At 40.0% G+C, this 23,382-nt stretch overlaps 1 protein-coding gene across 2 annotated transcripts in view; it reads right to left on the reverse strand.

Moving 5' to 3' along the window:
* The window catches only part of gria4b (glutamate receptor, ionotropic, AMPA 4b), a 159,574-nt gene that overhangs the window by 7,349 nt on the left and 128,843 nt on the right, over positions 1 to 23,382 (reverse strand). For both annotated transcript variants that reach the window (XM_031747608.2, XM_031747607.2), the window contains exons 11-13: positions 22,874 to 23,247; positions 6,429 to 6,627; positions 3,895 to 4,142 (exon numbers count right to left, since the gene is read on the reverse strand). In XM_031747608.2, the coding sequence (XP_031603468.1) occupies positions 3,895 to 4,142; positions 6,429 to 6,627; positions 22,874 to 23,247 (821 nt within the window). The remainder of the gene's footprint in view (positions 1 to 3,894; positions 4,143 to 6,428; positions 6,628 to 22,873; positions 23,248 to 23,382) is intronic.

The raw sequence follows: 23,382 nt of genomic DNA on the forward strand, positions 1-23,382 counted from the left end.
TCCCAATTCGTCAACTCCTTCAAATGCGGCCGACAAATGCGTCCTTCATTTCCCTGAATTTGAAGGATGGGTCGGGTGTGTCCTTCATGGCCCACCATATCCCAGAATTCATAGCGCGGCCCAGCCAATTTCAGTTTCCAACAATGGCGGCCGCTACTAAGTTTTAAAATTACTCTTATCAATCTTTCTGGGGCATAAAATAAACTTTTAACATATTTTCAGGCGAGAAAGTAGCTGTGTAAACTTCAAATATCTGCTTGGTTTATCAAGACATCGCATATTTGCAAAAGTCCGCCGACATTTTGGGAGACGTCTGTTACCCACCCACTCGATAGCAAGCCGGGGGGTTCAATGGTCACTCGAGCCGGCGAGAGCAGCGGACTCCCGGCTTCATCGTTTACAGACCCCCGCTGTCTTTCGCTACTCAGGTTAAACATGATATATAAGTCACTCGGACAACTTAAAAATGTAATTGTTTGGCTTTTTTTGGTGTTTTATTTGTTCCGGAGCAAATTCGTTTGGCTGAGATCAAAGTTATTAGATTAAATAAAACTTTATTAATCCATTGGGTGGGTTCCTCCGGGATTTTCACACAGCTGAATAAACGTCAAACAGAAAACTGATTAAACAGAAGTGTGAGACGGTCGAGAATTTACGGCAGTGTCCTGTTATATTTTAGATAGCAAGGAACAGACGGCCGAGTTTATTAAACTCCACCGACACAGCGGTGACGCAAATCTGAAGGCTAGACCGTCCCATTTCACAGCCTCGCACTTCCGGCCTTCTCGGTCTTCGAAGGACCCGGCCCATGTAGACCGCGAAGGCCGGGTCCTCCGAAGGATGCAGCCTACGTTTTGGGACACAGCTTATATATAATTAATGTAATTGTTTTATTCTGCCTTTTAGACTGCTAGATTATAAATGCTATTTGAAGAAAGCTTGTGTCTATCACTGAAGGAATTTTTTTTTTTACCAAGTTGTGTATCTCAACATTTTTAACATTAAGCTAGTAAATTGAAATTGTGACCAGCTCAATAAGATTAATTTAGAGATTAGTTAGTATGTGATTTAATTATTATTATTATTGTTATTAGCTCTGCATGGCAGTGTCAGAAACAAGTTTCCATAATTACCACAACTACCTGGAGAACATTTTCAGACAACTTATTTCTTCAGCATAACCCAGTCACCTTGAGCTACAGAAAAACTATAAATGTCTTTGTTTGAAAATAGTTTTTTAATTTTAACATGAATTTCTCTAGTGCTGCCAACTGAGACCACTTGTTTAAAGCAGTTGTGTCCAGCCTGTGAGTAAGTGAGTAAGCTAATAAAGATCAGATTAGTGTGATAAATGAAATAATGAATTTAAAGACATTCAAAAATTATTCAGATAAATGGGATTTACATTAACCGGATTTGCAATCTCAGATTAATGGTATAAAATCTTTTCCTTTGTTTTAAACAGGCATAATACCTTGGATTAATTTCAATCAGACATGGTGACTGAAATGTACATATGGCAGATAATCCTTTTGCACACCGTTTCTTAATACAAAAATGAAAAAATATATAAAACAAGTAATCACTGGTACAAAAGTGTGCTACATTTTGGCACTTAAATTGTTGGCCATCAACACTCCCAGCAAAATAAAAAATAAATATCTGGCATCAGTTACCTCTAGACCTACAAATAATTTAGACCTGATTTACACATGCATATAGTATAAGGTATGGCTGCCAATTCAAAGCTCACAGGATTGCTGAGCATTAAGCTGCTCTGGAAAATCATGATTGGCATGAAAAAAATGTCCATGAAAAGCTTTCTTTAAATAAGTGCGTGTAGCAATTTCATGGCTTCTTTTTAAGGCTGCTATAGTGATATCTGATGACAGCGCAGCAAAAATGGGAAGGAGAGAGATTTGCTCCAGCATGCATTTTGATCCTTTTAATTTATTTGTAATATTTCGAGAAAAAAAAATCAAAATAGAAGCAGTCAGAAACATAAAGCAACAGAGCTCATATTCCAGTTCGGAGCCATATGAAATTACAGCCTTGACCAGCAATGTTGCCAGCTCTTGATGTTGCTGGTGTGTTTCCTCGCTGATATCCGGAAAAGTGACTGACAGAAGATGATAATCCTCAAAACAACAAAACAGAGGCCTGGGAGGGAGGACTACCCTGATCTGTTAGGCACTCTTCCTGGTCAAAGCAGTGGCTGAAAACTGGCACCAGCCTGGCTGCAAACAAATGATGGAAACCCTATTTTAGGTTTTGTGACCAGAGGAATTTACAGAAAACAACTACGGGGACAAAAGATATTTTAGATGATCAAAGGCAGAGCTTTTAAAAATTCAATTTCTGCATTTACGTGTGGACAAGGTCACCTTTTTCATATCAGACTGGGTGCTGTGCCACTGTTTGGAGGCTTTCGATTGGCCAAAATTTCTCTATAGTTAGGGTTATATTGCCATCTGTTGCTTTGGCATGCCCTTGACATTAATCTTTTTTGTCAAATCCAAATGGAAAAAAGTCCAGTTTTCAGTAATATCCATATATATGCGGACATAGCCTTAAACTGTGTTGACGAAAAAGCCCCAGAGCAGGCGGTCTCGAGTTCAAATCGCTAACAGGGCGCAAAGCTTTGTTTGATATTCTTACTGTTCTCTCTCAGTTCTGCTCTAATAGGTAAGAGGACAATATTAAACAGTTACTGAATGCAAACAATAGCTTGCTAGAAAGTCAAATCTTGCATATAAACCAAACATGAAGCAAATTTTTTCTGCTGCATGAATATACAAGATAAACTAATTCCAAATTACCAAATTATCCTGAGTGAATAGAAGTGAAACTATTTTAATTTAGGTTTAAAATACACCTTCAAAAAAACAAAAAGAAGACCCCCCCCCCAAAACATCAGCTGGATTTTACCCACAGGACACACGACATGAATTAAGAATAAGTAGAAAGATCTAAAAATGTGAGGGAGGTGAGGTATATAAGAATTATAAAAACTTTAACAATATTGGAGTCTATGTATATGAATTGGCAAAAATTGTAAGTCTTTTTTGGGTTCAAACAACAGTTATCTACCATTAATAATTGATAGCAAAGCTCTAAAACGGGTTATTTCAGTACAGTTGCTTAAAGTGCTCTCCCTGGTTTTCAAATATGTGTTCTTATACCTCCACAGGAATAAATTAAAGTGAACGCAATTTCATTCACACCCCTGTGCAGTTTTGCCTTTACTATATTTATCCTTTCCCCTCCGTGAGACCTTGCTGGAGGGCTTTGATCGATGAGTGTGTGGATTGAAATTGCAACTCCCCACTGTAATGCCACTGTATTCTGTGGCAGGTCTGTAAATTCCACTATGAGCGGGAGGCTGTGACAGAGTCTGGCAGAGTTACCCAGGGCTGAGCTTTCAAATGGCTCCCAAAGCACTATTTCAGTCACTTAGTTGAAAATAAAGAACCAGTCAACCGTGAAGGAACACTGAAGTAGCATTAGCTAAATATCTCAGAGCAATTACATTTTGTATATAAAATGCAGATTATCTTCTAAATGAGACATTTTCAGATGAGAGCTTCCAGAGCATGCCATTCCAACATGTCTTTGCCCAAACAGCAAGCACAAGCACAAACATTTACCTGTTGTGGAGAGCTGTAAAGACAAAAAAGGTGAATAAAAACCACCCACAATGAAGCCCCACATGCATGCAACAAACACAGATGTCACTAAGCGGCTACTTGTGCCCCTCAAACAAACACATAAAATGCCCCACCCACCAACACTAAGCAGTATGTGGAGGCAGATAGAGATAGAAAAGGCGGCACACCAGGGAAGGTGGAATACTATAACAACACGTAGAACATATTGTTACACTATTCCACCCACCTTAACTGTGAACCCTTGGGTGTGGCTACTCCATAGCCCTTGGAGTCCAAGTTGCCCCCGACTTTCATTGTGTCGCAGGGCTTGCGCTGCTCTGTGTACTCATTCATAGTGGACTCCAACAGGAAGGCGTATTTTCCTTTGGACTTGCGGACCCGCGCCACACCCTCGGCCGTGGTCTTGGTGAAGACTGTGGGCTCAGCCGACTTCATGTATCCCCACATCTTCTCATAGACAGCAATTTTGGACCGCTGTGGGGTTGTGAGGGGTTTGGAGGTTCAAAGGTAGATGATGTGTGAGTGATAGAGAAAGCATGTCCACATATAATACAAAATAGAGAAAACATGGAGCATCAGTTCAAAAATGTACATTTTGTTTAATAGTTTTGAAACATTTTACTGCAAAAAAGTCAAATAACAATACCGGCAGTTGTACAGACCGATGGTTCCCAACCCTTTTCAACTGGTATACTCTAAAGCCCTGTGAGATGGAACCAGCCACCAACACTTCTCATGTTCAAGCGTGTTCATATAAACTCATTTTAAACTGAATTCTTGACTACTTTCAGTGGCAGTTTAGCCTTGTTATCATCTTTCCCAGCCCCCAGTGTCTTTGGTACTCTTTGGTCTCCTGTTGGGTCTGAAGTCTTTACTATAAATAAATAAGATGGTTCAAAGCAATCCTGCCTGAATACCACACTCACAGATAAAGAAACAGTAGTTCCAGCTATACCAACAACAAATAATTAGGTGCCGTTAATCCCATGATCTACGTCTCTGAGGGGAGTACGATTTTAAAATGAAATATTATTACTCTTTATGCAAAATTCTAACTGTTAAAAAACTTTTAGCTAAATAATTTTAACTGCTAGCCACACTGTTATCTAATGATTTACAGTTTTAGTACAGCATCACGCTGCCCATTTCATTTCTTTAATTATATTCTTAAGAACAAACTGAACTGTTAGCTAACATTTATAACTGCTTCTAGTGAACATGATCACTGATGATCAATGATGATGATGATCTATTGTTTATATTTTCGCAAACTGTTCTCAAAGCTAGGTAATAATTAGCTAACATAATTAGCTAACACATTTCCAACTCTTTACTCTCATTTCTAAGTAAAAATTTTAGCTGCATTTATTATGCTTATATTTTTGTCTACATACGTTATTAAAACCCAAACTAATAGCCACCATTTAAATTTATTTAATATTTACTATTTATAATTTACCTTGTTATTTTATCTGTTTATCTAGTATGTCTAGTAAACCATTTCAACTGCTAGCCATACTTTTAGCTAGCTATTTCAACTTATAATAATAATAATGATAATAATAATAATATAAAAATAATTTCCAGCTTTTATTTAGGTGCCCATTTTAAAAATGTTTTTGTGACTTTTTTGTTTATCTACAATGGTGGCTAACAAACACTACAAATTTCAGTTAATGTTCTACTCGTTTAGCTTTTAGTTTGCTATTTCAACTGTTAATCAAAACTTTTATCAACAGTCTAATTGGTAACTATACTATACAGCTCTTTAGTTATAATTTTAACCAGCTAATTTAGCTAGGTCTTTAATTTTCTTTGCAATCTAATTGAAATTCTAACTGCACCTTTATTTAATAATTTATTAGACAATACATATTTATATTTTAGTTTACCATTTCAAATATTAATCTAATATAGTTATGGGTGTGAATTTCTTCTTTTTTTTTTTTTTCTTTTTTTTTTTACAGAATTTTAGCTATAAATTTCAAGTGCAAGCCACATAGTCAATTATTTACAATTTTTAGACACAATTCTAGTTTATTTCATCCGTTCATCCAAAATTGGAAAACTAAAAAAAACTTGTTTACCTTCAGCCAACATTTTGAACTGCTCGTTGAGCAGCTGAAAGGCAGCTAATACTTTTAAATGCGGTCATACTTTTTTTTCATTTATGAAAACTTAATTTTAAATTTCTTTATTTTATTTCCAATTTCAGTCTTATTTCTAATGCTTTAACCAACTTATGGGGTGGCTGCAGCTCAGGAGGTAGAGCAGGTCATCTACTAATCGGAAGGTTGGTGGTTCCCTGGCTCCCCCTAGTCTGCATGGGCAAGATATTAAACCCAATTTGCTCTCCATTGCATCCATTGGAGTGTGAATGTATGTGAATGGTAGTTAGTGAGCACTTAAAAGCATAGAAGCTTGTGTGAATGTGGCATGTTGTATAGAGCGCTTTGAGTACTCCGGGAGAGTAGAAAAGTCCATTTACTTTCAACTTTTCTACTCAAACCTGTTTGGGTCTACTCAGTCATTACATTAACTGTAATTTCAGTTTCCAAGCTTGTCTCCCTAGCAGAAATACCTCCTGGTTGGGAATCACTGGAGTAACATACCTTGACAAGGTATAATAGGGACTAGAAGAAAACAATATCATGAGGAGTCTTTGCTTTTGAGTGTGTGTGAGTGTCAAAGATTATAGGCCTTCACAGGTTCCCGTACCTGTCTGAAAGTAGGTCACTAACTCTGGTACCACCAACTCACCCTGAAGAACTCTTTGGTTGAGCCAGAGTCTAATGTGCCATAGGCAATGTCGGTCTGTTTGGCCAGATCCTCTGCACTCTCAATGGGAGAAACCATCCTCTCCACAGTGAGAAAGGCGGCCAGGTTGGCCGTGTAGGACGAGATGATGATGAGAGTGAAGAACCACCACACTCCTCCTACGATTCGTCCCGATAACGATCTTAAAGATAGAAAGGAGGGAGGACGAAGAATAGCGCAGGAACAGATTGGATGGATTATGGCGAGGATGGGCAGGATGAAAATAAGAGGGAAGGAAAGTTGCAAGAAAGTAGAGCAGGAGAATGATAATTGGAGGTCAAATTAGGATAAAAAAAGGGAAAAGAGTGAGATAAAAAGACATAGAAGACAGTCAGTGGTATAACAATAGTGAAAGATTAGATAGAATGAGATATGAGTAAAGCATGGAAAGAACAATGCTAATGTAATACCACAAGGTGGAGCTCTGACAACACTCAAAGCTGCCAGAGCTTTATTTAACTCTCATTAATGCCTCACAAAAAATACAAAATAAAAAATCCCACATGCTTGTGTTGACCAGCTTTGATAAAGAAAAGGTACAGGCTACTTTTGTCCCTTCTTACCCAACCCCTCTTTTTTGTTTACTGGCAGGATGAGAAGAGCTGCAGGTCCCCCGGCCGGCATAGCGGCGGCAGCACTGTTCTTTTCCTGTTTTTTCACTCGGGGCAGACAGATAGCTCGCTGCTCAGGAGCAGCGGAAGGTCGTGAGGAGAATCTTAAACCATAAATGCTGCATTGAGGAGAACAAACAAGATCTCCCCTCGGTGCAAATCAAACAGCAGCGGATACAAAACCCTCAGGCCTCCGTGTCAGATGGAGAGAGAGAGAGAGAGAGAGAGAGAGAGATGGGGATATGAGGAAGGGAGGAGGAGACAGGCATCTGCAACAGTCAGTGTGTTCTTGGCTGGTATTTCACTGTGTCTTATTGCGATTTGGCTATATTCCATTGCTCCCAATACACAAAAGCCACAGTATACAAATAGATAGCATCCTTTCCCTCGACTGACTCCACATACTGTAGGCACCTAATGAGAAACCCTCTTCTAATGTTCCCTTATGGCCCGTTTGAAAGAAGCGTGACTATCAGCACTGCTAAGAAACCTTCTGAACAAACACTTTGCGCTTCTACTCGACGAGTTCTGCAGAGCCGTCACCCCGACCAAAGAATCACTGAGGAAACCTCCATTTTCTCAGTCTGCACGGATGAAAGTGCCTGTAGCAGCTAAGGCAGCTTCCAATTGAGAAGTGCTGCAGTGGAGCATGTCTCCTCCACACACACATACACACAGAGGAATCTTTGCCCATGAAATAGACTTATTGACGTATTAGCTCTGGATTTGAATACAAATGACTTCCGTCTCTTCCTCTCCTCTCTCCTTGGGAGTATATTTGAGCACGGAGTATTTAACTGTAAAATAACGCCTTAAAAGGTGGAGGGCGTGCATGAAGATGCATCGATGAGTCCTATCCTCTCATGTCTATTGTCTCCTTTTATTTTCTCTCCCCAGCCGCTAAAATCCCTTCGTTCCCTGTGTCAGAGCCTCTCCATTTTCCCCGTCCTTGCTTTATTTATATAGAATCAGCAGTGGATTGTGGGAGAGTAATAATGGGAGCAGAGGAGAGTCTCTTTGCCATCCCTCCGACTGTCTGTGCTGTGTGTTTGCTGGCTGATACCGCTGACTTTGATCCACTGTGACACACTGCTGTGTCTTGATGGGCCTGCAGTAAACAGAGGGAGTGGGGGAGGGGGGTGAGAAAACCCCTGCGCTGGGAGTCTGGGTAATTTTCAGGTCACGTTAGCGCTTCCGGTGGTTTCTTTTTTGCTCTATTGTCCTTTAAGCGATGCTAGAATCCAGATGACGCATTAAAAATTATATAGAAGCGTTTCAAAATAAGCACTCTCACCTTCCTGTCACCTCTAATAAGATGCGTGATGCAGTTTATGCACATGTGTTCATATCTACTCCATATTTTGATTTGTGGGCTCCACATAATTCATAGATCAAAATAATTCAGATTTATCATTAGCTGTGTAAAACATCAGTTGTAACTCCTCCTCTGTTATGATAACTGCCTTCTGATTGGTTCACCCTAGTAAACCACAAGTGGGCGGGCATATCCCCTTTCTCTGACATCATGCAGATTCAAGAGTTGAAAATCGTGCATTTGTTTTCATATGGATTTCTCTAACCTGGTTTTTCACTGCTTACCACACTATATGAACAGAATTACTGTGCGGCATCTCACAGGTGTATCAAAGCAGACACTAGCCATGCCTTAAACCTTTCTGAAAGAATGAGTCCTTCTAAATAGATCAAGAAGTCGAGCGTGGTGCTGTAATAAATTGCTCCCCTCGTGACAGACCACGTAACATCATAGAGCAGGGTCTCGGAGTGCTGAAAAAGTGTCTAACAGTCACCAACAGTGCTCACTCACTAACTCCACCCTTCCAAATCTCCATTGGCATTAACATCAGCATAAATTCTGTGCACCGAGAGCTTCATGGCATGAATTTCCACATGTGAATTTCCAAATTTCTAGGTGGACACTAGGTGAAAAGTCACTACTAACCACTCTTTTTCTTGCGTGCATTGTTTTTGTATTAGTTAATACTAATTCATTTATTTGTAGCAGCCTTATTTAGATGGCATTTATTGTAGCACATCCTAGTTTCTGATATAAACCGAAATATCATCTGTTTGTAGTATTTGTCAACAACTAACCTCAGTAATTTACTCCAGCAGCTGAGCAATGTTGATGTTAAACACCACACAAACAATATTAAATAGTGCTGCTGTTTGGGACCATTTCCTGCAGTGGATTAATATTAAATTTGGTGCCCTGAGTGTTTACAGTAACAGGACAGTGTGCGTGAGAAAATGAACTGTAATGTCCGTGTTTATCATCATAATGAAGGAACCTAGTGCGATGGTGTGGCTCATTGATTTGTTTTTAATAGTTATTGGACACCAGCGCCTGCTTTACTCGGTTGGTTGAGCGTCCCAGTCCAATTTATAATGGTTTACAGACCTTTGCACCATCTGCATGTGAATTAGTTTGTGTATACAGGAGCTTCTGTACATACAAGGCAAATAAAAAGCCAGAAAACTGAAACCTTGTCAAATTAACTTCCTCAAGAATTGAGATTAATGAAAAAGGCCATAAGCGTTATACTGTTTGCAGTTAGTCAAAGAAGAGCGTGTTCATTACAAGGGGAAGTTTGCAAAGAAGGAAAAGTGCTTGAAAAACCTTGGAGAGAACTTGACTGTAATGATGTATGAGTTCAGTGGAGGAAACAAGAAAGCTAGATGAGGGAAGTATTAGAAAAAGAAAGCGGAGACAAAAAAGAAATTGGCTCCGATGTTGAAGCAAAGAGTGTCCGGCAAGCCATGGATATAAAGAATACTAAAAGAGAACAATCTCAACAATTTTAGATTAAGTTTTAGTTTTTACAATTTACGTAATGAATCTTCATATTAATGAACATGTAAAATCTCACATCAAGGTACAAATTTACCCCTCTTTCATATTCACCCCAAAAATCAAGTACTGTGTTTTTCTCAATCCCACTGACTGTAATTTCAAATAATCTAAATCTCATGAAGCATGCGAATGCTTCAAGACATCAAGAATACATCTGATGAAATCCTGTGGTTGTAAAAAGAAGAAGAAGAAGGAGGTGACTTGAGTTTAAATATTTTAGACACTGTAGCTTCAAAGGGCCGGTGGAACAAGCAGCATATAGAATAAACTGTACTGAATCTGTCACTCCGCGTGGAACAACTTTCATTTTCTCAATCTGAAGCCACAGAATGAGACGTTTGAAGGGGAAAATGAGATCGTGGCGCTTAAGTAAAAACATTCAAAGATAATAAAAGCAACATGAAAGCAAAGCAAATCTCTTATCAGGATTAGATATGGTACGTTCTCTGTTAGTATCACTGACCATCTGATGCGTTCCCCACTTTGCTCTTTTACCTCCTTTGATGTGGGGAAAAATAAGATGAAAAACTTCTGTCAGATTTGATGTGTGATTTGAGGATTTCTGCAGCATGTGTGGTTAAGAGGAAGAAACAGAAGAGGAGGTGAAGTAAAAGCTGTGGAGAGATGGGGACAGTTGTGACCTTGAGCAAAGCCTAAATAAATGGGGAGGTGCTAGGTTGCTCCCAGGGTGACACCTGGAGATGAGATCATGGTACTTGACTTATTCGTAGCAGACAAATTGTCACTCTCAAGCTCTGTCTCTGCTCCCATGTTCTGTCCTCGGCTAAATCTCTAATATAATTTTGCAAAATAAAATCTCGTCACTAATTAACGCCAGGTCATATTAACTGTACTGCAGAGGCTCACAGCCCTATAGCTCATCGTTTGCAGGTGACTAACGCACTGAAGGCTATGCTCCTAACTAATACAGGCCTGAAATGCTCCAAAAATACATCTGGGCTAGCTGTGGCTCAGGGGATAGAGAGGGTCATGTAGTAGCTACTGGATCGATCCCCAGCTCCTCTAGTCTGCATGTCAAAGTGACCTCGGGTAAGATATTCAACACCAAACGATGCCCACGATGCATGCATCACAGTACGCAACAACAGCTGCGGTGGGGTTTCTATCTCTACAAGTAGCTAGACATGAACCACTACTGCTACTTGAATGTAACATGCAGTTAGATATCTAGGAAGGAGCATGTCAGGTTACGGCTTAAGTTACAGCACAGGGTTCTTAAGGTTAGTGGTTACACCTGCAGTGTAGTAGAGCTCATACTTTAGCCTCTGGGAACTGTGGGAATATCTCAAGGCTTCCAGTATAACCAGGATATCGAACTATCTGGGTTTAGGCTATACCAATCATTGTTTATGAATATTAATTATTTTTAAAAACCTAAATTGTCATAAGAGCCAGTGAAATTCAGTGAAAACAACTGTTCTTTTGCTCTCCAAATGGACCTTTTATGCGAACAAAGCCTGCTCAGATAGGCTACAAATCGACTTCAGATGAAACCAGTAGATCTCTTACAGACACCTTCTTAATATTCAGGTACAGGACTCTGTTTCTAGACACTAACAATTAATTAACACTGATAACATAAGCATAACACTTCCAACACATTTTTCTAATTAAAAGCCTCCCTGAGAGTGGGTATGATGTTTGAACCACTCCAAGCCAACTGCTACACTTAAAAATATAAATTATTTAGACTAGTATGAAGTGAAAAACAGAGCGCATCATTACACACACACACACACATACACACACAGTATTTTAATCCAGAATAAGGCTATAAAATGCTTTACTACTCAGTTTCAGCACTGTTATATTTGAGCACTTTCTTACTACAAGCCTCATTTACCCACACATTCACACAAGCTCTGATGGATGCATCAGGGGTTCACTATAACCCCCAAGCAAACTTCAACATGCAGTTTGGAAGAGCCAGGTATGAAGCCACTGAACAGTAGGCTTAGTAGATGATTAGCAGATGACCCACTCTACCTAACTGAGCCACAGCTAGTCTAAATGTGAAAGATATTTGAAGAAATATGACCAAAACAAGCAGCTGCAGATAATTAGCAGATAAAACCAGATGTAAAATGTCAGAATAGGAATGAAAAGATTCAAAACAGTTGAACTCCTCACTAAAATATAAAATGAAATATATAAAAATAACAAAAATTTGTAGGAAACCTAACAAACTGTTTACATTAACTAAACTATCACGTAGTACAGATAACAAAGGGCCCATGTTTTAATTGTAAAAAGCCTCCATGATCCTCGGGCATGTCTGATCTGCTCACATTAAGATGGTGATGTGCTGCCACACGTAACCCAGACATTATAAACCTCCAGCATTATCTCCTGGGGAAATATAATCTGTGGGATTTTAAATACCCGACACTGGATCGCTCTGTGATGTTAACCTTGAAGAAAGCCTGGACATATCGCAGGTGGATGTTTTCTGTTTGTCATTTTTATATGCCATATATGAAATCTTACACCTGCCTAGGTGTAAAAAGAATACATATATTGTGGTTTATAGCACTCATAGTTGTATAGACTCTAGGGATATTAGGAGCTATTAAATAATTTTAATTCTGCTTATAAAACCTTCTTAAATCGCTGTCTTTTCTCAAATATTTGCTTTTGTCCTGAGAAACTGTGTTTTTTTAAATTTCATAAGGCTTTTAAAATTTATTGAACTTCAACCATCTGAAGAGGATTAAAATTCCACTTTAGCTGAATATAAGTACCAGTAAGATCATGAGGAAAAAAAATTGAAGCATTTGGTGAAAAGATGATCTTAAAAGGGACCATCAAGCTCCAAATCTGTATCCAAAGTTCAAAATATACTTTAATTGTGCGGGGGTTAGCATCGTTGACTCACACCTAACCTCATCAGTTTGATTGGTGATTATTAAACTGGCTACAGGTGTGGCTATCTGTGTCTATGTAAAGTGTGTGACCAATCTAGGTGCACTTCCAGTCTGAAACAGGCTGCTTTAGCTCACCTCCCTTTAAAGCCACAGTCTCTTTAATGGAAAACAGTGGGTGGAGACCACAATACGATTACAATTATTGAGATTGTGTGAAATGAACTTGCAGTCTTGCTGCCTTTGCAATGGCTGCTTTAAACTGGACAGGTTTTTACCAAAATATCAAAGCAGGAAACATTAATACCACTTTACCTTGAAGCTAAAGATGACGACTACACAGATGCACATGCAGCCTCCAGCATAGCCCAAAATTGGCTAAATTAGTCCAACAAATCAACCTCATGTGAAGACGGATAAGCACTGCTGACAGGAGCAATAAGCAATGCAGCAAAACAGCACTGTGTTAGCTAGATAACAAAGCTAATTGGTATTGAACTAATAGAATAATGAAAGTCTTGGAAATAGACCACTTGAAAGTCAGATTTTTCCCCTTTTTCAAACACAGCTTCTGCTTCTGGCCTAAATTCACAACTCAAATTAAAAGTTACGCCTCATCTGTAGCCATCAGGAAATCTGCCATCAGTATGCACGCAGTCTGAGCTAATCAGGACTAATCAAGCCAATCACAGCATTCTCATTAGCTCGCCGGTGATTCAGCAACGATGACTCAGCAGAAGAGATAGAGATAATCCATCTGAAGCAATGAGACAGAAGTGACTGCAAACACCTGGAACAATTACACCGGAGATGCAGACGGCTGCCTGGATGTTTATATTGACATTTTATGAGTTTTGATGTGACATCCTGCATTCTCAAGAGGAAGCACCAAAACAACTCCAGTTCTATCCAAGTGGGATTTGTAGTCAATTAAAAACACTATCATGATGCCATTTCGTTTAAGCTCCCTTCTTCTCCTGTTTCCACGGAGACATTACCATCGGAGACCAGGATATTAATCACTGAATTAATTATTATGGGCTGCCTCGAGGGAGCAGAAGGGGGTATTAACCCTTATTAAGAGAGGAAGAGCGAGAAAGAGGAAGACATTCAGTGCCATTTCAACTTCTGCCTTTCGTGGAGGAGCTGCGCCATGAATCAAACTGTCGACACTAACAGTAGGCGTATCACATCCAAGAGTCACAGCTAAAAATACCACATGTAAGGTAAAAGCCAAGACCACCATGCTGGATGGACACATACAAGTCATGGGCTTTGGGTGTAATCATTGATCTGTTAGTCATTCAAGCGTAAAATAAAAGGCACCTAACTCAAGGGGTGAACCAAAGTTGTGACTACACATAACAGACAATTTGGCAAGGCACTATCTTTAAGCACTTTGTCTACAGCCTGTGGCAAAAAAACACATATTTTGTTCCCATTTGTTTAGCTGAATCTATAAAAAATGTAAAAAGTAAAAGTTTGAATGGCATAAAATAATATTATTGCAGCATCAAATTGATTCCCAAATAGCTATGAGCAGAAAATCTGGCATATCTCAGCACTGTGTGCTGTGTGTCCTTTAAAAAAAAATTGAGGAAACTGGACAAGTGGAGGAAGAAGAAATCAGATGAACAGTATGTGAAAGTCTTTAAGAAGTAGCTCAAACAGCCACCTCCTCCAGTTCCTCTGGTGGGAAACCACTGAGTTCCCAACACCTGACCTCGTAGGTGCCCAGAAGGTATCTTGGTCTGTTGTCCAAACCCCCCGAAACAGGCAGCTCTACTCTGAATCCCTCCCAGCCTCTTTTTCTCCTTCTCCTTTTATGTCATCTTTACCTCTTAAGGAAAGTAAAAAAAAACCCAAAAAACAGTCAGAACTTTGTAAATTGTTAAACATGGGGATGCTTCCCTGACATGTTATCTAGCAACCAACATCCATGTATTACATATAACTGGTTTGAAAGGTTGTGGTAAGACGACTTGGAGAAATTATGGCTCCTAAATCGACACATTACTTTGTGATAACCATTAGTCTGAGTGCTTTTAGCAAGTCTTGCTACTAATTGAGTGGATGTTTTAACTTTAATATAGGGATTTATTAGTAAGTATCCATCAGTTTTTGTCAATTAATTAAGCAAAATTACATTTTGTAGGTTTCCTGTTCTTTCTCAGTGGGTTTTATTAGTTGATGGCTATTTGTGCTGGTAAAATGTCCAACTTTAAACGAGAAATAAACATGCTGAGAGCCTAATGCAAAGAATAGTTTTGGTCTCTGCTTTGCATTAGATGTGAATGTGGTATTTTTTGTAGGGTGTTTTTTTATTAGCCAAGAATATATGTAAATATATACACACACACACACACACACACACACACACACACACACACACACACACACACATATATATATATATATATATATATATATATATATATGAGTTATTACAAATAATTAAACAAATAATATGAGTTATTAGTGTTTCTTCACAAAAGTCTGTGTCCTAAGTGAAATTCTAGCCTGTGATGTGCCCAGTCTGTTTCTGGTGGCTTTTTAGCTAGGAAACGTGATACGTGCCCTCATTGTTTTGACACACTAAACAAAACAAAGGACTACACTACACACTAACTACACAAGGCAACACACCTAACTACCCACTCCAAACAGGCTAAATGTCATGATTCTCTCACATCTCAAAACTTGCTATCGCTCACTCGTTCTTTCGCCGCGTCACTCCCAAAGCTTTCCGCTCTTCCTAAACAACCAAATGCCACGTGCTAGCATAATTTTTGATTGGTCGACATTTTACATTTTTCCACCAACAAGAATGTCACGTTTTTATTCTTGTTTTTTGGGAGTTTTTTTTCTTCGCATAGTTTTTCTTGTTGCTATGTCATCCTAAATTGGTCATGTGATTTGGACACACCGGTGCATCCGTTGACCCCAAATGGTTAAAATCAGTCTATATAGATGTCTACAACACAAGGCACAAAATTATATTACACGAACAAGTACGTGATATCATGATGGCATACATCCATCTTTTATATACAGTCTGTTGTCTAGCTCATTTACTTGCTTAACAAATAGGCTAATATAGTAATTTGGGACATTACTTGAGCTAATTAAGCCTTATGAATGTGAACAATGTCACAGATGGGTTCACCAGGTTCAAATGACCCATTTATGGCAATTGCATTCATTTGTATGTGTGAAAATCATTTTGCAGTGGGGGGCCCAGTATCTGTCTCCCGTGCTGCTTGTATTGCTTTGGACAGAGCTGTGGGGTTTTCTCTAATGAAAACCGACACAATGTGACCCCCAGTCAATCAACGCGGATGTGACCAAAATTAACCTTTGCAAAACTTGCTCTGAACCGGCTACCCCAAACAGTTTGAAGCAACAAACACTGCGGATTAGGTCTACAGCTTATGGGGTTCTTATGTAATCTGTCTGCGGTGAATTAACGTTTAGACTCTGCATGCAGACTGGGTTTCCACCGCTCGGCCGGCTCCTGACTGCGCGGCCCTCACTCTAAATTCGTCCCACTTTCACCTTTGGCCCTGTCACTTCCTGTATGCCATATAATATCTTCTGTGTGAGGGGATTTGCATGTCAGGAAAGGCTCCCGGGCTTTGGGATTCTGCGCTGATGGACTGGGAGAGGCCCCCGTGGGACTGGCAGTGACAGGTGGAAATGCAACGAGAACACAGAGGGTTGAAATGTAGACTTTTCATTCTGATGTCAACATTGTTATGCAGCTCTAAAGTCCTTATCTGCAGTATGCAGGCGGAGATGTGGCAGACTGGAGTGGCTATGGCGGTGAGTGTGGGGTGGTCTGCACACATGTGAACAAAGCAATCGTACTCTTTAAATGAATGTGCTTAATCAGAGTCACAGGCCCACTATAGCCTCCTCTATAGGTTGCTTACGTGACTGGGCCGGGCTATAATGTACCTCAGGATCCTCCATCTTGTGTTCTCCTCTGCTGTGGGGGAAGCTGAAAGATACAGGCTGGTTTGGTCCTCCTTTCATCTCCTAAAATCTTACTAACTCTATTAAACTATAAGATCCATAAGGGCTTAAAACAGATAAAAGAAGTGTTAACTGAAGGACTTAAAATAACTATAGGAGCAGTAGCTTAAAATAACCAATCTGCTGGAACTTTAAGCATGACAAAGCCTTTCAAACTGCAAAGAAAGGCTTTACAGAAAATGAGAAACCACTAAGAATTACAGGCCTTGGCAGCGTATAAGCTTAAGAATGCCAGGGTGTGCTGACAGAGAGGAAACCTGATCTTTGATTGGGGAAAAAACAAAGATCTCCAGTTCTCCACCCTTCCAAAGTACGCCATGTATACTGGACACCAATCGGCTGGTAGAAAGCCTCAGGGAGGCTGGGTTTCGGGGGTCTCGTAATTTGGACAAAGGGAAGAGAAGACACAGACACGTAATGAAACACGCAGGCTATCGGACAGCTGCTTCAAAAACAGAAACGCGGTCGCTAATGTAACCGGAGCTCAAATACACAAACACAAGTGCAAAGTCACAACTGTCGGCGCTTGACAGACACCAAGACAGCCTAATTCCCGTAGAAGCAGACAACACAGCGTATGCGAGTCAGGCAGTGAAGAACAATAAGGCTGGGGAAGAGAGAGAGACGGAGGAAATCAATACTCGCTGAGACTTTCTCTGTCCCACACAAACACACCACATATACACAAACAAAGACACACAAACAAGCAAGAGTGATTTCACTGTGCACGCACAGCATGAGCAGCACATACTACATACAGTGCAATTAACACAGTTCATCCTTAACCCCTCTATATTATTCTTACCAACTATATCACCATGCAAACTACCTCTGATATACAGGATATTCTGTGCAGTTACTTAAATAATGCAAATACTCTACAGTTATTTAATGGGGTACGACTTATTGTGAGCGGCAGATGAAAACCTCAAAATTATAACTTTTTAGAAACCACAGAAAAAGTTTACCTTTAAAGAAAATAGTTCATTATTTTGGGAAGTTTGCTTTTTTTTTGTCAGCTCGAGAGACGCGTGTCAACCTGACATATTGTGAGTTAAGTAAGCAGCTTACCTTCTTTTTCTCCTAACAAAACGACTGGAAACAAATGGAACAATTAACATTGTCTGAGGCATAATGGCCAAATAAATGGATGCCAACATAATTTACTTAAGCCAATCTAATTGTTTTCCAAATCTTGCTAATTAAAATATATACCGTTTTTAGCCAAGCTAGTGGCGCAGCTCTGTGAATGGAAGTGCAGCATTTTTGATGTACAATGAAATCCATCAACATGTGTTGGCCTGGACAGATTATAAATTAAGAGGCCCCTGAGGCACTCATCCCATAGAGGACCAGAATACCCAGACTGAAAGAGACCCAAAAAAAGATGTTGACTTTTTTCATCATTTTGTGCTTCTTTTCTTTGTGTGTTTGAGTCATATTGCAAATTCTTGTCATTTTTGCTCCTTGTGTCCATTATTTTGCTCTAAATTTTGGTCTCTTTTGTATTTCTTTGTTGCTATTTTTCATTTCCATCTCCACTTCTTTTCATTTCACTTTGTGTGTTTTTCCGGGATATGAATAGTGTTTCTGGGATAAGATCAGAAGCCCCTGGACTCGTGCCCAGCAGGCACATTAATCTGTCTATAACTATTGGATAACATTTTGTGCAGACTTTCATATATCCAAAGTCATAAGAGAGCCAAGGACGTGATCTCCAGTCGAGACTGAAATCTCTTCCACTAGTTTCAGGAACTTTTATTGGTGTTTCTGAGAAAGTGAATACTGCTCTCCACTGTTATAGTTTTCCTAAGAAAAAACTTATGTTATCTAAACTTTGTTCATATTAATAAACTCACCGCAACACTCTTCGGATTTTGTTTTTTTCTTCGTATACAGTGGGGGAAATAATTATATAACATATTATTGTAGTAGTTCCATTTTAACAGAGAGACACAGACTATAAAACAAAACCCCAACACCTTCATAGGAAGAAAGGTAGTGGAGCAGCCCAGTCACAGGAATTAATATTAATTTTGTTATTAATCTGAAGGCAGTGAGGACCACAGTCACTAATAAGTCATAAGCAGCTCCCCCTGCTCAAGAAGGCACACAAACAAGTTAGAATCCAACTGATTCAGAGATGGTCTAGTGAAAGTACTGTGGTCAGATGAAACCAAACTCGAGCTCTTTGGTATCAACTTGAGTTGCCATGATTGGAGGAAGAGAAATGCTGAGTATGACCCAAAGAACACCATCCCCACAGTCATGCACAGAGGTGGAGACATTTAGCTTTGGGGCTGTTTTTCTATTAATAGTAAAGGACAACTTCAGTTGTTGTGATTTGGCACTGTATAAATAAAACTGAACTGAATTGGACGGGGTCATGCATTGTAAAATCTTGGACAATAATCTCCTTTTCTATGAGCAACTCCCAGCCTAAAACGCTAAAAACAATAAAACCCTAACTTTACCTACCTAGTCTTCAGTGGTGTACCAGGCTCGAGGCAACTTTAAACGCGAAATCAAGAGCAGGCAGCAGACCAGAGATATAGTCTCCTACCAAACTCTGAAGCGTACCCCCACCCAGGATAACCACCAAACACAATAAACTAAAACAATAAAGCAAAACAACAAACAAGTGCTTCGATGGAAGGGCAGCACAGCCACCCAGCTGAAACACACTAACTAAAGAGAGTTTGCTCAATTACAGTGAACACCATCACTCACCCACTTAAAAGCAATACAAAAAACTGATATTCAGTCTCCACTAAAATGTCCAAAAATCCCAGACGAACCCCCACTTATGTTACGACCCGGCTCAAAAGCCGCAACATAAAAAAGGAGACGAATAGCAGGGTGTAGGTGAGAAGAGGTTTTATCTTAAAATGGACTACTGGCTAAAATGACTGGTGCCACCAAAGCAAAGACAAGTGAGCTCCCTGGGAAGCTTGCCTCAGGTATGCCTTTATCCACACCTGACTAGGTGTGGCCAATTAGCACCAGCTGAACACACTGAGCAGATTAGAGGCTGCAGAGGGACGTAACATCAGCCATAACACTGAAGATGACCTAAAAACCTAAAACCTAGCACCAAAGCAATAAATGAGTGTCTAAAGAAGAAGTGGCCTAGCTATTCTCCAGACCTCAATCCAATAGAAAATCTGTGGAGAGATCTGAAACTTCGAGTTGCCAAGCAGCAGCCAAGAAACCGTAAGGATTTAGAAAGCTTCCGTAAAAGAGGACTAGGCCATAAATCCCTCCTGAAATGTGTGCAAACCTGGTGACCAACTACACGAAACATCTTACCGCCAACAAAAGTTTCTCCATGAAAAGTCTTTTTTCTGAAGTTTTGTTTGAAATTGTCTCTCTCCAGTAAAATGAAACTACCATAAAAATTCAGCAGAGGATCAAATAATTATTTGCCCCTTTGTAGCTATAACCTCTGAAGTCTAACAGTTTCTGCGGCAGCGTCTCTGTTAGGCTGCTCATCGAGGCATCTGCAACAAATCCATCATTCAGAAATTTGCTAGTCATGCTATTATGTTTGTTCCTCCCTCTGGGCCTTATAGGAAACTGTGTCTTTTAAAGGCTGCAAAAACAGACACACCGTTTCCCCAAATACTACCGTCCTGTGTGAGGCAGACAGCCTACTCTGTCCCTGCTCTGTATGTTTATCACATTTGTTTGTGTAGTTGCACATGTCAGATGGTTTCAGACTTTTTTCTCTTACTTCTGGGCATTTATATGTTTTCAATCAAATGTCTTAAAAACTTAAATTTAGTCTAGACATCTATCATTCCCTCAGGATGAACTGTAATAAGTTGTCTGAACTACTTTTGCCCAATATTTTGGTTTATGACCAAAAGCCAGTGAAACTAATGATATTCCCCATAAGCTGCACACGCTCACAGAGCTGCTGGCCCAACAGACTCTTGTTCTTGTTTAAACCTTATACAAACAAAGACATAAACACAATTGCTATTGTTTATGCCGCTGGGCACAGTGACTGTGTGCCGTTTCTTTAAGTACTTAGTGGACAGACAAACTGCTTTTCATCAAGACAGAGTTACAAGCCCCACAAAGAGCATTAATTCATGAGCTTTATAGATGTTGGTAGGCGTTAATTTGAACTCCTAGACTGGAAGTTAACAGTGGTTTACACTCACCAGCAACTTCATTAGGTATATCTGTTTAACTGCTCGTTATCATAAATATATAATCAGCCAATCACATGGCAGCAAATTTGAGCATCTAAGCTTGACATGGTCAGGACAATCTGACGTTCAAACTGCACATCAGAATGGGGAAGAAAAGTGATTTCATTGACTTTGAACGTGGCTGGTCTGAGTATTTCAGGAACTGCTGATCTGGGGTTTTTCCCACACAACCATCTCTAGGGTTTAATGAGAACGGTCAGAAAAAGAGAAAATATTCAAGAATGGTAGTTCTCCAGCCAAAAATGTCTTGTTGATGTAAGGACTCAACAGTAACTCAAATAATCACTTGTTACAATAAAGGAACGCAGGAAAGAATCTCTGAATGCACAGCACATTAAAACTGGAAGCAGATGGGCTACAGCAGCAGAAGATCACAGCTGCTATCTAAGAACAAGAAACTGAGGCTAGAATTTGCATTTAGTTTCCGATGCTACCGAACACAACATCATGTTCATTTGGTGAATTACCGTTCTAGTTAGAGTAAAATAGACAATAAAACCAGGTATATTTTATATTTTGGCATAAACAACATGAAAGCACATATCCCTCCTGCCTAGTTCGGGCTTCTGGTGGTGTAATGGTGCGGGCGATATATTCTTGGCTCACTTTGGGGCCCTCAGTACCAACTGAGCATTGTTTAAACACCACAGCCTACCTGAGTATTGTTGTTGACCATGCCTACCCCTTTATGACCACAGTGTAGCATTCTTCTGATGGCTGTTTCCAGCAAAATAATGTGCCATTCCACAAAGCTCCAATCATCTCAAACTGGTTTCTTGAACATGTCAGTGAATTCATTTTACTCAAACGGCCTCCACAGTCAACAGATCTCAATCCACTAAGGCACCTTTGGGATTCTCATCGTGTATTATAGAGCTGAAAAATCTGCAGTAACTTTGTGATGCTACCATGTCAACATGGACCAAAATATTTGGGGAATGCTTCCGGCACCTTGCTGAATCTGTGCTACGAAGACTTAAAGCAGCTCTGAAGGCAAACTGGGATCCAGAGTGTGCCTAATAAAATGGGCAGTGAGTGTGTATCAAGAAAAGGAGGCAAAAATAAATTCTTCCCAAAAGGTTGAACTATTTCTTTAAGATCATTTTTATCTTCCTTGGTAACACAAAACAACATAATTTAATCATTTGTGCTAGCAAACTGTCTGGACTTGTTTTTTAAAAGTACTAAATGATGAGGTTTTCATATCCATGACAGAAATATATACATAGTACAGAAGTAAATAAAGACTTTATTAAAAAAAAAAAGACTCGTGCCAACAATCATTTCCACACCATGTTCCATCCTGTTTAATACACACGCCCACACTTTTAAAATGAGCTACATTTGAAAAAGACTGACTGCTGTTCTTCAGCGGCAGCGATGTGTTAAACGTGATTAAAAACACGAGGCCCGAACAACATATTAATGTGTTCTTTTTTCCCCCTTCGTCTACACTGTCACAGACTACTGCTCGTCACGGCAGGGTGTCGAGACTCGTTTGGTTTTCATTTGCGTCAATCAAACATGTTTGAATTAATGATGACGGTCTTAACTGGATTGACAGGCGAGGGATTTAAGTACGCGACGCTCACACAGAATCATCTGTACAGTACGATCATCCACGCTCACACAGACCCAATCCAATCTGACGTGAAGGCGCATTGTGATTATAATTGGCCTGTATCCTGAGTAAAAAAAAAATTAACACTGTACTGTAGAGTTCGGAGCAAACAAAATACTTGTAAAACTTGACGAGATGCTGTCTTACCTGGGGGAGATGTCACAGCCCTGCTGCATGAAGGCGCCCAGGGAGAACCAGAGGGAGTTGAAGATGCCAAATTCATTGGGGGGCTGGTCGCTTGGCGGACCGTCGGTGCCCTCTTCGGGCTCCTCGGTGTGCCATTCGTACGGGCTGAAGCGGCTGACCAGGAAGAGCACCACGCTCACGCCGATATAGGCAAACACGATGCACATCCAGATCTCGTAGGCCAACGGGTCCAGGAAGGAGAACACCCCTGGTTTCGATTTTTGGGGCTTTTTGATCATGATGGAAATGCCCAGCGACATGAAGGGCTTGGAGAAATCAATCACCTCCTCCCGGACCAACGTGATAGTCAAAGGGGCCACAGCGATTTCCGCTTTCTGTAGGAGGCGAGATAAAGCGGGATTTGATTAGCCTCCCTGAACCCAAATGATGACAGATAAACAAATGCAAATGATGGATCATCTCTCTGAGCCCGGCCATGCAACAATCAAACACCACTTAGTCACAGATGC

The sequence above is a fragment of the Oreochromis aureus genome, linkage group 10 (assembly GCF_013358895.1).
Source record: "Oreochromis aureus strain Israel breed Guangdong linkage group 10, ZZ_aureus, whole genome shotgun sequence".
NCBI lineage: Eukaryota > Metazoa > Chordata > Actinopteri > Cichliformes > Cichlidae > Oreochromis > Oreochromis aureus.